General features: G+C 42.0%; 1 protein-coding gene across 2 annotated transcripts; it reads right to left on the bottom strand.

Annotated features, from left to right (window-relative positions):
• Positions 1-10,066: 10,066 nt before the first annotated feature.
• On the bottom strand, positions 10,067-14,700 carry RECQI1 (RECQ helicase l1). Of its 2 annotated transcripts, none has more exons than XM_086811472.1 (10): positions 14,465-14,698; positions 13,337-13,797; positions 12,858-13,118; positions 12,451-12,614; positions 12,242-12,338; positions 12,079-12,122; positions 11,861-11,975; positions 11,387-11,740; positions 11,053-11,277; positions 10,067-10,679 (listed from the first exon to the last, which is right to left on the bottom strand). In XM_086811472.1, the coding sequence occupies exons 1-10, from the start codon at positions 14,574-14,576 to the stop codon at positions 10,557-10,559; spliced, it is 1,956 nt and encodes a 651-aa protein (XP_086667598.1). In that variant the 5' UTR covers positions 14,577-14,698; the 3' UTR covers positions 10,067-10,556. The 2 variants fall into 2 exon arrangements, with proteins under 2 accessions (XP_086667598.1, XP_086667600.1); XM_086811474.1 differs by lacking the exon at positions 10,067-10,679 and adding an exon at positions 10,690-10,843 and having other exon boundaries at positions 14,465-14,700.
• Positions 14,701-15,093: the final 393 nt, after the last annotated feature.

Below are 15,093 nucleotides of genomic sequence, written 5' to 3'. Positions count from 1 at the left end.
AGCCACTAGACTCTCCATCAACATGAGAAGGCCTTGCAGAAATGTCAAGCATACTGAGGGGCTCAACCACTTTCTCTTTACCTTTATGTGATGTACTAATCACATTTGCAGGCTGGTATTATGATGCAACTTGCCGCTCCATGGTCTATCAACAACTGAACCACTAGATGAGGACTCTCCTGGTCCACTCAAAGATTGTGATTGCTTACTTGCATTCTATGCAACCACATTTCCACTCACATCAGTCCCAAAAGCTTCTTTTTCATCAGCAACATACCAGCTGCTCATCTCATCAAAAACAATATCCCTGCTGCTTACCCAATAAACACACATTTTTCAACTTTTGGATCCAGCTTAGTTCTCAGCTCATCTGGCACATGCACATATGCAATGCATCCAAACACTTTCAGATGAGATAAATCAGGTTTTCTACCCACCAGTAAACCTCTCCTCTGGAGTTACATCATGTATGGCTGCAGTTGGAGTCCTGTTCATGATGTAAATTGCTGTAGAAACAGCCTCAACCTAGCCTCAGCCCAATAGCTATGCGGCATATTCTTCTCTCCCATCAATGCTCGCACAATCTCAGCAATGCCTGTTTTTCTGCTCAACAACTCCATTTTGCTGTGAAGTGTATCTGCATGTAAACTGCCTCTCCGAATACCATTCTTCTTCAAAAATTCAGAGAACTCATTGGAGAAGTACTCTGCCCCTTCATCTGACCTTAGGCACTTTACATATTTCCCTGTTTGCTTCTTCTTCAAAAATTCAGAGAACTCATTGGAGAAGTACTCTCCCCCTTCATCTGACCTTAGGCACTTTACATATTTCCCTGTTTGCTTTTCAAACATAACTCTAAAATTCTAAAAATGAGTGAACACCTCACCCTTCTCCTTCATGAAGTATACCCACACTTTCCTTGTATGGTCACCAATAAATGTCACATAATACCTGCAGCCTCCCATAGACATGGTCTTCGTAGGATCCCATACATCTGAATGCACAACATCTAGTGCATTTCTGCTCACATTTCTGTCACGTGGAAATACATGCTTTGTTTTCTTTCCAAATTGGCATGCTTCACATATTTTCTGCATACCTTCAACTTTAAACTTTGGCAGTTCTGTCATCACAATTCCTTTAGTCTGCATAGACTTCATTCTCTGCACATTCACATGTCCAATTCTTTTATGCCAAATGTCTGTGTCTGCAACAATTCCTGAACCATTTGCAAACATCGCACCACTCACTTCAGGCATGTTTACATTCAATGTAAACATTCTGCCCACTCTGTTGCCTTTTGCAACTAACCTGCACTTGTCTTTAAAGTCTTCAACATAACAACCATCAGGGTTAAACCAAACTTGCAAACCGTGCTCAATCATCTGGCCAACTGAAACCAGATTCTTTGTTATATTCAGAACATGAAGTACATCTGCAAGATACTTCACTTTTCCATCCTGCATAGACAATGGCATATCTCCAACATGGGCAATTGGATGAGCAGTGTCATCCCTTGTTTCCACAAAACCTGGTCTTTCAAGGTTTTTCGTTTCCTTGAACCACTCCCCATGACTTGTCATGTGGTTTTCGAAGCACCTGAATCAACGTACCATACATCATCTTTATGTGCTACTTCAACATTTTCAGACATGGCATTAACAACATGCTGCATAACAAACAACCTTTCATTATCCTCATTGTTTCTACTTGAGGATGCATTGTTGTTTGGTGCAATTTTCCATTTTGCATGTCAGCCTGCTTCTTATAACAATCTGCCTGCACATGTCAAGGCTTACCACAATAAAAGCATCCACGTGTATCGTTCTACTGCCTTTGCCAATTTCCACAACCTCTTTGACTCCCCCTGCCTCTGAATTGGCCTCTTCTACTTGCGTGTTGTTGTTGTTGTGTTTTCGGGGACTATTGTTGTTGTCGCTATTGGCCATAATTCTGATTACCTGTTTGGCCACCTCCTTGGCTGCGTCCACCGCCTCCTCTACCTCGTCCTCTTCCTGAACTTGTGTAGAGGGCCTGTTGCTCTAAACTATTTTTGTTTTGTGAGACCGTTGGTCTTCACCCAAGCTCTTCTCTTCTATAATCAACATAGACACCAAATCTGTGAAATTGGGAATGTTTTCCTGAGTCTGAATAGACATCTTAAATGCCTTGTATTGTGGCCCGAGACCACGTAGACAGACTTCCACCTTATCATCATCATCTACTGAAATGCCAGTAGTAAGGGATTCCACAATACCCTTGATCTTCAATGCATAGTCATTCACAGACATACTCTTTTTCTCCACAGTATGAAGTTCATTCTTTAACTATATCTTTCGTGCCTTGGTATTCGTTTCATAGAGTTTTACCAAGGTGTCCCACGCCTCCTTGGGGGACTTGGCATCCTGTATGTGCCCAATCATGGTGTCCTGTATACTGATAGAGAGCCAATACATAACTTTTCTGGCTCCTTGGTTCCAATCCTTGAACTCTTTCACATCTGCAGTCGGATTGATCTCCGGTGTCTCTTCATACTCACCTTCTATGTAGTCCCAATAACCCTTTTCCATCAGGAAATTTGTCAACCTGAACCTCCAAGCATGGAAGTTGTTCTTATCAAGCTTCTCAGCAACAATCTGGTTTATGCCATCATTTGACATCTTGCCAGACACACAAATTTACTAGAAACAACACTCTGGTTTGTCCTCCAGCACAAACTACTGTATTTTCTGCAGCGGTACTGTACTAGACTCAAATGTCACAACCAGTGACCTCAATGTGCATACATACACCCAATGGCAACAATTGACCTCCTTGCAGCACACAATGTCTGCACAACCAATCTGTCTTCCTACAGTTCTTAAAACAGAGTTCTGCAAAGAATCGATGACTTATCCCGCAGTGCTCGAAATCGTCTGCTTTCCGAAAAATGGAGGTCCTAACGCGCGTGAATCGCGTTTTCGACCTGAAAAAGGTTATCCAATAGGACAGCATAGTTGCCCTATAGCTTTACTCCCGTTAAAAAAACTCCTCAACCAGAGATCGTTTGCCGGTGCCTCCCGTAGAGCTCCCGACAAGGGTGTAGTCGTCGTCGCCAACACAAATAGGGAAGAGTAGATGAAGCTCTTACCCTCGTACCGCTTCGTGTGCTTCTCTTGCTTGCAGAGCCCTTAGCATGAACCAGGCTCTGATACCATGAAAAGATGCAGGGGAGAAAAGGGCTTGAGCTCTTGCAAGCACACACACACTCACACCCTAAAAGAGAACACACAAGGTGAGAGGCTGAAAATCTTCTTCTTCTTCACACAACACTCAACACACATATACAAAGATAAGAGTACACTCCATATGAAAAGATACTCAACCAAATACATACTAGGGTTCTCTATAGTGTGAACCCAACTAAATGAGCTGGCGCTATAACTATGCCAGTCTCTAGAATGGCTGTCACACAGCCTGTCATCCCACTGGCCGCATATCACCCATGATCTCACCATCCATGCCAGTGGTGTAAGTGTAAGTGTGGGACCTATCCCCCATGCGGGACATCAGTGTCCACCGCCTCACTAGATGAGCTCGATATCTCAACAACAAACCTGTCATGGTGGCGCCATGACAAATACTCTTCGTGCTAAAGGAGGCAATCCTTAGCCTTACTCGCCCCACTAGTTAACTCTTCTCAATAGGCACAAGTTCATATGCTCATAGCCTCCCAAAACCCCTTATGTTTAAATCATCACAATTGTCATACCACCTTCAATACTACCAGCTCAACCCATTTCTTCAAGAACCGCACACTAGTATAGTACCCGATGAATCTCTAATTACAGAGTTAGAAACCCAAGAACATGAGAGCTACAAGCCTTATGAGCAACAAGGCCCATACAAGCCGTGCGATACCTCTCTAAGTGAGTGCAAATATCGTTCACTTGTGCAAGACATAATAGTAGGCCTCATGCCTTTCTTATGCTTGTTGGGATTTTGATAGCCCGCATTGCTATATGTGAAAGAGGATTCAAAAGGAGGAAAATATCGCTCACCTGCAAGACATAATAGTGGGACTCACGCCTTATGCTTGTTGGAATTTTGAGAGCCCGCATTACTAGATGTGAGAGAACTGAAAAGCAGGCAAAATTTTTCCCTCAATGATAATATTTTCTCCAAGGTGATATAGCAAGATGACTTCAATTCATCCCTCTTCAAAGGTACCGCCTCTTAACGAAGATTTAGTTCACATCCCTTACATGATGCCAGGGAGTGTGAATATTGCTCACTCTAGCAAGCCTCATAGTCTTCTTGTCCTTTGTAGGAATTTCAAGTCCTCATAAGTTCTCTTTTGGCCCAAGCAAATTCTCAACTTTGAGAGACTTAGCTGGAGGAGGACAAGGAAGAGCCATTCCACGTTGAGTGCTCTCCTTGCTTACCCAAGACAAAAGGACGCAACTGAAAAGTGCCCATAAATAAGCTGGACACTATTTTGAAAGCAATGAAATGAATGTCATGTTGCATGTTGTCTATAAAGGAAATACAGTCTCCACAATCTTGAATGGGGATCTAAGAGCCCACATAGCTGGAAGAGGACGAGGAAGAGCCATGCCACATTGAACCCTCTCCTTTCTTGCCCAAGGTGAAAGGACACAGTTGAAAAGGCCCATGAACAAGTTGGAGACTATTTTGAAAGTGATGAAATGAATGCCATGTTTGCATGTTGTCTATGAAGGAAAGACGGTCTCTCTCCACAATCTTGGATGGTGGTGATGGTGTGTTAGCATAATCACTAAGTATTACTGAGAGGCTTGGGGAATCCCACTTGTTAACAAAAGCCTCATGGTCAAGCTTGCCAATAGGAATATATCTAAACCATTAGGCATCCTTCGGGATACAAAAATCAAGACCTTTGGGCTAAGCTTCCACCACTCATTTGTGGTGATAGATTTCCAGAGAAGAGGGTCACACATCATGATCCTTGAAAGGCCTAACATGCAATATGCAAGTATGGTTCATGATTGGGAAACCAATCACATTTGCATATGCAACTAGTCCTTGAGCATCGATTTAAAAACAAGGAAGACTCATCCAATGGGTAGAGGCATTCTCACAAATGAATCTCAGACAACCGAACAGCCGATATCAACTCTATAAATATCACCGCTCTTCATTTATAGAGCATGTAACACAAAGCTCAAACCACATCAATTAATATATGTAGATATTGTAACAAGATGTTGGATGGTGAAGATCAAGACATGGAATATGAAGTCCTTTTCCAAAGCTTGATGAATCCGAAGGACTGGATTCATGTTCTGGTAAACATGGACACTCTTCCACATAAGCTTGGGACAAGGTTTGCTCAATTGGATGGTGTCGAAATAACATCCATGTTTGTCCTAAAGGCATTTGAAATAGAAACAGCGGTGGGACTGGCTTGCCTTGAGCTAGAGTTTCCCTAGAAAGATGACCTAGCTGCATGAAGAGCCTTGGTTGATATCAAGGCCAGTCTCACAAGGTAATGTCTTGGGAGACGTGGACCTCATGAGGCCACCCATCCCTAACACCATTTGTAGATACCATCATCATGGGTGAACACTCCCAATCCATAACTGTTGGTTGTTTTAAAGCAGCAAAATGTCACATTAGAGCTAAACCTGTGTTTGTGTCTTGCAAGTTTTATGTGACCCCTTCCTAGGTCCCTAGTTATAACAATGAAAGAGAACATCATCCACCACTGGTTGCATAATCAGTTCACAAACAAGGACCGGTACACTTGAGCATCCCCACTATGGTATGATTACAATGCCCTTGGTGGACGAGGACACCCCGAACCTTTCAACATCCCAAGCCTCATCTTCCAAAATTGCAAGCTATCACCAAGTAACCCTAAAATTTGACACTCTTCTCTCCTCATTGCATCGACTAACCCCTCAAACCATTTGTGGTGATCCAAAAACTTCAGCGTGACAAATTCAAAGATCACCCCACAAATGTTAACCTTAACATCCCTTTTAGGGAGGCCACCAAGAAGGAGTTGATACCCAAGAGTACCCTAGCTAGCTAAGGAATATGATGCCCAAGAAAAGACTAGAAAACCATCACCAGTTAGCCAAAATCCTACTTATGAGCAAAGATCAGCTAATTGATAGAATCAAGCGAAAGAGTTTTACCCACAACCCGAGATGTTAAAAGCTCAAGGCTTCTACAAAGCAAACCCTTCTGTCTAGGTCCCAAAAACCTCATGGTCCCTTCCCAACTCCTAAGTAGCCAAAGAGAGTCAAGCAGCAAGCCCAAACCATAGTTCAAGCCCAGTAGTAGCCGACATATCAATGGATCATTACCAAGCTGTACAAAGGTCAAGGCTTCCACAAAGGGAGCCCCTACATTTGGGTTCCAAGGTCAAGGAAACCCAGACCACAAACCTCTATAGATATGCCACCAAATGCCAAATCAAAGGTGGAGTGGAGAACTAAAGCCATGTGTTGGCGCCATTCCTAAAGCTTAAGTAGGAATGGAGAGAAGTCGCTACCACCTTGATTCATGAGCTGACACCACCTATGAAGGAGTCAAAAGAATGTATGGAAACGAAGCAGCAAGAGGCATCACCAAGTAATGTGTGACGGCCCTAGCCGCCTCCATGATCATCAAAGACGCACCACCTATAGTGCCAAACTCCCAAGAGAGTTGTGCACACGCTTCCTTGTTGGTATAGCCAAGTAAACCTAAGGCTCCAAGGGGATCAACACGGTCCCATAGCATCCCTGTGTATTGCCACACTACTGCAACACTAACTCACTAGCTAAAGGCCAAAGCTCAATCAAGCGCACCAGCTAAAATCGACTCAAAGCTTTCATTATTGATGGGCTTCACCTTCACACTCTCAATGAGTCACAAGGTAAGTTGGGAGCCTTACATATGTAACGTAGCACCACCCATCACTTGTACAACACATATACTTGGGAATGATTAGAAAACTTAAATTTTAAAAAAAATTCAACCCCCTCCCCCCATCCATAACACACACAAAGACACCCCCATAAGTATGCACATTTGGACTACACAATACTTTTGGCGAAGTGGGATCCGCGAGACGATCACGAACATGCTGTTTATCCAAGTCAAGTGCTATGAGATTATGCAAGGGATTGGTATCAAAGGCAAGATGAGAGCATACGAGATGATTGGGAGCTTCTTCAATAAGCACTAGTGGACAAGTTTGGCTTTACACAGGCAAGAAAATTTGTGGATGTAGTTTAAAGGTGAAACAAGAAGACCAAGAGACCCTTTGAAGATTATGGAGATAGAGTTATGTTGATGTGGTCCTATTTGGTAGCATTATTTGGTGATTTGGATGACTCCTATTTTTTGGCCATTTATGTTCAAGGTTCGCTTCCACAAATTCAATAATATGTGCTTCTTTTTGGAGCATCAGGACGACTGCATGGCATTGAGGAAGTGGAGTTTAATCTGGCGGGGCTTGATGGTGCTCTTCCACAAATTGTTTCTTTTTTATTCAAAATTCTATGTAGACAACGAGAATGTAGATTTGAGTTCATCTTCTAAGATGGAGACTATGGATGGTTCCCTATTAGATGAGGAGGAGGAGACTACTATGGTCTTGAAGCTGACCAAGGAGATAAGTGGCTTGGATGATGGTGTCTGTGTTGGTGCTGATTTGCTTGGTACCAATGTGAAGGTGCACTATGCCCTATGTGATGAAGGTAGGTATGTAGCTTGTTAACTTATTCCTGAGTTGGAGAAAGTAACACTAACTGAAGAATCATCTATTGATGATGAGGACGAGGTGTGTTGGGAGGAAATTCAAGAGGTATGTTATGATGACGATTTATATCTCAATGTGAGTCAGGAGTTAGTCTATGATATAGATGAGGATGGTGATAGTCATGCATGCAATAATGTGCATGTAACCTTTGAAGATAAACACGAGGTGGATCTTGGTGAACCTGTGTGGTGTGGACATACTTAATGATGATGCAAATGAATTTTAGAATGCAAAGAGAGATGCAGTTTTTGCTTGTGAGGAGTTACATTTGTTGCCTATGATGACATATTTGGATGTGGATCTAGAGAAGTACAAAAAGATGGATGTAGGAGGCAACACATTTTCTTCAATAGTGGTGGCATGTCTTATTTCAAATGTTCTATGCTTTGGGTTGACAACCTATTTAACTCAACAAAAAATCTAAAAACTATGTAAAAGCACTAATCTACAAATGGATTAAGTACTAATCAAAACATCAAGATCTAAACCAAGATGCAAGAAAGGAAGATGACTAAGCTGAGATATTAACTTAAGAAGACATTTTAAATGATAAGGTGATAAAAGGATAAAAAGTACAGTAGCCTAGACCAAGGTCACTTATATAGTCCCTAATCATTTCATACTAGCTAATCAATATGTCTGTGCCCCAAATCTATGCTCAAGGGACCCAAGGTCCATGTGCCTAGGTCCATACCCATACATGTGCATGTACATATATAACACTTTGCACAAGAGAAGATAGGGTTGCAACCAAGGGTGAGACTCATGCCTTTTTTCTCTCTACTACCTTTAGCAGCCATCGATTTCTAGGTTTATTGGCTTGTTCTTTGCTTTAGAATCAAACGCTTTGAGCTTGGTCTTCTTGTTTGCGAGACGAACGACTCGGTGGTGGCTATATTCCTAGAGTTTTCCGAGAGCTCTTTCTTCACTCTCACATACACTTATGCCATGCATGTTCATTTGGCCACTTTTCATATAGGTTATACAAATTTGAAAAAGGTAAATTTTTTATTAATAATTTCCATATGTAAATGAAGGATTGGATGATGCCCAAGTCATCATAGAAACGTGTGAAGATTTTATAGGTGATGTTTTTGGTTGATAAAGCCCATCTGTACGTTACTCTTGCTAGAGTGAAAAGTGCTTGTAAACACTCATCATGTGAACAAGATCTTGTGTAAGAAGTGGTGTGAAGGGATGTTTGAATAAAAGACTCTCTCTGTAATGTAGCTGATACAAAGTTAAAATTCACTAAGCTAAGATGGTTCAAGGTATAAAAACAACTCCATGATTAATTAGGGATACTAATCAAACACTAATAACAATTAAATGGACGTAATAACAAGCAAAGTTTCCATTAATCAAAGGAAGAAGAGGGTAAGTAGAAGCAAATCAAAGAACTAATGAAGAGTAGCGAATAGACTTGTGAAGAGATTAGCGGGTGAATTAGTGCTAGTGAACGTATGGCAAAGAAGGGAGAATAGGGAAGGTTTCATAGAATGAACACATGACTGAGATTAGTTGAAAGCAATAATTAAATATATTCGCTTGGAGTACTGGTAGTGCTTAGATTTGAGCAAATAGCTTTCACCATTGGCCCAAACACCCACCAATTTTGCAACAATGTGTTTCCTGCTCGTCAGACTTATTGCATCAATCGTGCATGCCCTGAATCATAATGAAGCAAACTAACCTTTATTTTTCATCGGTTTCAAACAATTGTGATTACTTTACGCTTAGATTTTTGCCACTTTAGTATTGCCTACTACAATTCATGAGAATGCTTAAAGTGGAATTACATTCTTTCGATGCAAACCCATCTGAAAATTGGTTTGAAGAGCCTCTAATTACATTCCAACGCTAATGATCGTTGCATTAGTTCATTCGTCACTATTGTCTTAATTTTCTACACGTTCAATTGCTGGGAAATTATTGCTTGGAGTTTTTAAGGACTTGACTTACATAAGAGATTCTTGTATGTACTCATTTTAACTGCAGTTTGGCTTTGTATGTTCAGATTGCTCAAAATCATAAGGTCTGAACAAGCTGACTCGTGCAAATGGGCTCTTTGCCTTGATATATTACTTCATGATAATTGATTTTTAAATATCGAACCAAGTGATTTGCTCGATGTAGTCTACCCATGTTCTTAAAAGGTTTAGATCCTTATGAATCACTTTTTTACTTTTTGTAATATAATATATTTTGGACTCTTGAAGTAGCTAAGAAATTGGAATTTTATAAATAAGAACAGTCATTCTTCATCTACTACCATGACAAAGCCATAAGTTGAAAAAATAAACTTTGTTTTTCAAATTATTTGGATAGCACTAGGACCTGTACAGGTATGAACTACACAACTCCACTATGACCACTATGAACATGTTGTCAACCCTCCTTGCCTTCAATAAGGCCCCTTACATATATAACACCCTTCCCATCCCTGCTGTCAAAGGATCACCAGGCAGCGGCAGCCACTCACTCATGCGGCCCAGCATAAGTCACAAGATACAAAAAGTGAACTTTTAAAATTAAAGATCAAAGCCATGAAGTCCCTTGTGAAGATAATTTACAAGCCATGAAATCAATGATTCCCACACTAACAAGTCCCCTGCGAGGGATTTTTTGCCCTTTACACCTTGTCACAGCTTTTGGCAACTTCAATCTTTAGCATGGTTTTTTGCACATGCCTGTCACTTAAAAACTTTTCAAACTTCTCACCTTAACTAAGGAGATGAGAGCCACTATAAAATTTAAGGAGAAAAGAGAGTCCAGCCTACAACTACAACTTATTTCCCTTCATCTTGCTTTGGCAATTGTCACAAGGGCTTCTACCAAGCCGGCAGTTGTTGCTATCAAACCTCTCACCAAAATAATCAAGCAACATCTCTCGCCTGCAACGATTCTGCAAATGTACATGTAAAATCAATCATAACAGCACCAAAGTTGCTCATGTTTACAGTGCGTGCGTCTGCAACTCTAGACTTTTGAATGTCTAGTAACTTCTTCATTGAATGAGAAGAAGTCTAGCCTAAAGTAAGAATGTTATGGCCCCCAGCACATGCATGTCTGCATAAAACATAGGAATCACTCTGCAATATGAAGAAGCATTGCTTTTCAAGCCATATTAACCAATAACTACCCATTCATCTCACCCTATGCGTGGGGCATACACGTAGACAATGCAGAAAATGTCTTCTTGATACCACCATAACCACAGAAATCATCCCTCCTGCACATTCAGCTTTAGTACTATTCAAAGGAGAAAAAAAGCTGACCTTTTCTCCACAGTAAGCCTGCATTTTGCGGGCCTGCTCCATTCCCCACTTGAACCTATTGCCACCAACTCCTTTTGCAGTGCGGAGCATGCACACTATGCGGCTGAAATCCTTTTTGGCATAAAGAATCATGCAAGTCGATGGTAGACCATCTCGTCCTGCTCTTCCTGACTCCTGATAGTAGCTCTCCACAGCCTTTGACATGGAATTGTGGACCACGAACCGCTGCAGACATACATTTCTCAAAGTTGGATAAGAATCCTAGTGATTTATCATGTGATAAGCATGTTCTAATCAACACTTCTAAAGTGCAAAAGCTCCAATGTAAACTGACCACATCGGCCTTGTCAATGCCCATCCCAAAAGCAATGGTGGCACACACCACTTGTGCTTCTCCATTCTGCCACTTCCTCTGCACTAGCATTCTCTCCCGAGCCGACAGGCCCGCATGATAGTAGACGGTTTTGATGTGGAACTTCTCATTGAGGTAACCGGACACATCCATGCATTCATTCTTTGAAAGACAGTACACAATCCCACATGTGCCATCGAATCTATCTTGAATAGCCTGGCCAAGCTGCTTGAAAGGGTCCAGCTCCTTTGTGACAACTTCATATGTGAGGTTTGGCCGGTCGAAGCTTGCTTCCAACACAAGGGCTTGGGGTATACAAAGAATTTTCATGATTTCCTGCAAAATTTAGAAAAGATCTCCAGTACTGTCAATATCTTCTAGCATGCAGTTTGAAATGGTGTAAGAGCCTATATGCTAGCATAACGTATAAGGCAGCAAGAGAATGGTAGTTCATACCTCCCTAACAGGTTGAGTAGCTGTAGCTGTGAGGGCCATGAGGGGAACACTTTGAAAATGCTGCTTCAACACTCCCAAAGCTTTGTAGTCAGGTCGGAAGTCATGCCCCCATTGGCTGCAAGACAAGGGGATACAAAGGCAAAGCAACAAGAAAAAAAGAGGCTCAAAAGCTGTGTTAAGAAGTGTTGGAGAACAAACTAGCTTTTGTTGATCATCACCTCACACAGTGAGCCTCATCTATCACAAAACGAGCCAATTGTCCCTGCACAAGTAAGCAGTTTCCTGTAATGAAAGCATGCAATTTGGGTAGATTATAATATTCACCATAGCAAGAAAGGAAGCCTGGCAACTCTTAAAGAAGGGCAGGAGGTTAAGGCTCACCCTTTGCTGCAAGCCCCGCAGCAAGGCTTGAAAAGATGGACTTCCAGCTATTTTCTCAGGCGTAACATAAAGGAGCTTGCAGGAGGGCCTCGCCTTCCTGGATTCAGTTGATCAGATGATTGATTACATGACAAACTTAAAGTTGCCATGCATCTCCTTGCACTCAACTTGAAGTGGGGGGAAGCATTACGTAGAATTGGCCGACTTACTTAAGCTCTTGCAAAACCGCCCCTGCTTGAGATGAGCTCTGCTGAGAGCTTAAGAATGTTGCCGGGATGCCAAACTTGCCTATGAGAGCAAGAACCTGATCTTGTATGAGAGATAACAATGGTGAAACCACGACTGTCACCCCCGCAGAGAGCACTGCAGGAAGCTAGGATCCAACATAAACCATCAACAGTTAGCAAGTTAACGAAGTTTAGTGTAACATGGGACTGCAGAAAGACATGTGGGAATCAAGCAACAAACGGACCATTACAATGCAACAAGATGACTCTTAAGTATAAGTTGCCATAACATTTTATGTGCACGCTCACACATGTGCATGCATGCATCATGTGCATGCATGTGCCATGTGCACGCTCACACGTGCGCAACAGACCTCCCACAAACTCACCTGATAGCACAAGCTCTTGCCACCACCAGTTGGCATTAGGAGGAAACAATCCTTCCCTGCCATTGTGGCTTCACATGCTCTACGTTGAAGACAGCGGAATGCCTTGTGCCCAAAGATCGCAAAATTGGCCAGATCAAAGTCATCCATACCCTTAAGCTGATCAAATGTGGGCGCTCCTGCCATTGAACTACCCAGCCCCGGAATTTCATGTGCCTTTTGGAAAAAGGATGCGATGGAACCACCTTTCTTCAGGTTCATATCCTGCATATAGACAAAAAGGCATTGCTTGATGTCCCTTGCAAGCATGCATCCATACATTCGCATCTCATGCAAGACTCTACAAGAATGCAGTTTACACATGCCGCATGCAAGTGTTTACAATACATCTTAGCATCATCTAAAACACCACACATATATGGATGGAGCTTGAAAAACATATACTAAGGTTTGAGCATGTAAAACATGGGGATATTTCATACCTGTTGATCAGCAACAGTAACTGGGGGCTGCAAACCCATTGCATGCTGCCTTTTCTTCTGAGTGGCATTCGCCAGATTACCATCTTTGAACTTTGACAAGAGGCTGATACCAGGTTTTTCGATTATCATAACATTATCACTATCGCTAGAATCCAGAACACAAGCGGAAGACTTGGGTACTTTTCCACCATGTACAGCTCCATCATTGATAGTATAATCTTCATCTGAGGTTTCTTCTTCTTCTTCTTCTTCTTCTTCTTCTTCTTCTTCATAATCACTAGCAGAGTTATCCACATTATCATCAGGAAGAAGAGCTTCCATATCCCAATCTTCTCCTGCATATTTTTCAGCCTCATGAGCCCCTGTGTCCCAGTCTTCTTCACCTTGAGTGGCATCTGCAAGCCTGGCTAAGTAGTCATCTCCACAGTGCTCCACAGTGAGAAAGTCCTGCCCATCATCTCCTGTCCCAAAAGAAGGCCCTAATCATAACATGCTCTGCATCCCAAAACTCTTCTTTGGCACAGAAGGGGAAAAAAACCCTGAAACCAGAGTCTTTTCACATAAACAAACCCTTACCGCAGAAGGGTAGAGAACCCTAAAATCTAGTAGCTCTGTCAAGGATTTAAATAAGACCATAACTTGAAGCCATATGGGACTTCCAAAAAGTTTGTTGTCTAAGAAGCCTAAGGGTAGGACCTAGGCTCTGTCAATGCAGAAGGTAATTCTGACTGTCTCAATATAGGCTGGTGAATGTACATATGCACTTGCTCATCCAATCCAAAAACCCTCAAGAATACAAAGTGTAAATGAGATATGGCACTCTATTTTAAAAATCTGCATATGAGCGTGTTGGTATTGCACAAACCTAAATCTCATATTGACCACCACTTTCTGCACCGCAGGCTAAACCTTCAAAACTATCCCTGTAAAACCTAAGGAGCAAAGAAACCCTCATTCCTAATACCTAGGGAGCAAAGAAACACTCGGGAACCCTAATCTCAAAACCTAAGAAGCAAAGAAAGAAACCCCGAGACCTCCATGTCACAGAAGAAGGGCATAAACCCCAAAAAAAAAAAGCACTAAGCCCTGTGTGTTGTTAATGGAGTTCTCTCAGGATAGAGAGCTTACCGTAGAGGTCAGCAAGTTGTTGCAGGCATTTGCGGGCGACATCAGTTTTGAATCCAAACTCTGAGGCGAGGCTGAGAAGCCTGGCTTTCTCCAGCTCTAAATCACACCCCATCGGATTAACTATCGCCCGCCAGTCTGTAGTCTATATTCAAGGTGTTTACACACTTGGTATGTCATGGGCGGACACTTGGAGTAACGGCCAGCCGGACATGGAAACATCCTTCCAACATACATATTTGGTCCTGCTAGTGTAGGGAGTCTGGACTGCCTTGGGCACTCAATAAAGCTAGATTATCTTATGGTGGATGTCTCTTTTTTAGGATTGCTCATTTCGAACTTTGATTATAGCATTTTTTTTTTTAAATGTCGCCTTTTTGGATTGCCAATTTTGGGCTTCCATTAAAGAGTTTTAAATTTGAAACAATGTCACCTTTTGAGTGACTACCGAGATGTTTCCTCTTTGTGTAGTGGGAACAGTTATGACAACTTGTTGTGCTTGCACCTTTCAAGGCAAGGTGTCCCACCCCCCCATCCTGAGATGTTACTCTCATCATAGAGCAGCTGCTACAGTAGTTAGCCAATTGAAATGATGAATGGCAAGATAATTAGCTCGTCCCCCATTGATATGA

The sequence above is a fragment of the Cibotium barometz genome, chromosome 17 (genome assembly GCF_041138505.1).
Source record: "Cibotium barometz isolate CiBa-2024 chromosome 17, ASM4113850v1, whole genome shotgun sequence".
In the NCBI taxonomy this organism is placed as follows: domain Eukaryota; kingdom Viridiplantae; phylum Streptophyta; class Polypodiopsida; order Cyatheales; family Cibotiaceae; genus Cibotium; species Cibotium barometz.
This window is presented reverse-complemented; position numbering and strand designations above follow the sequence as displayed.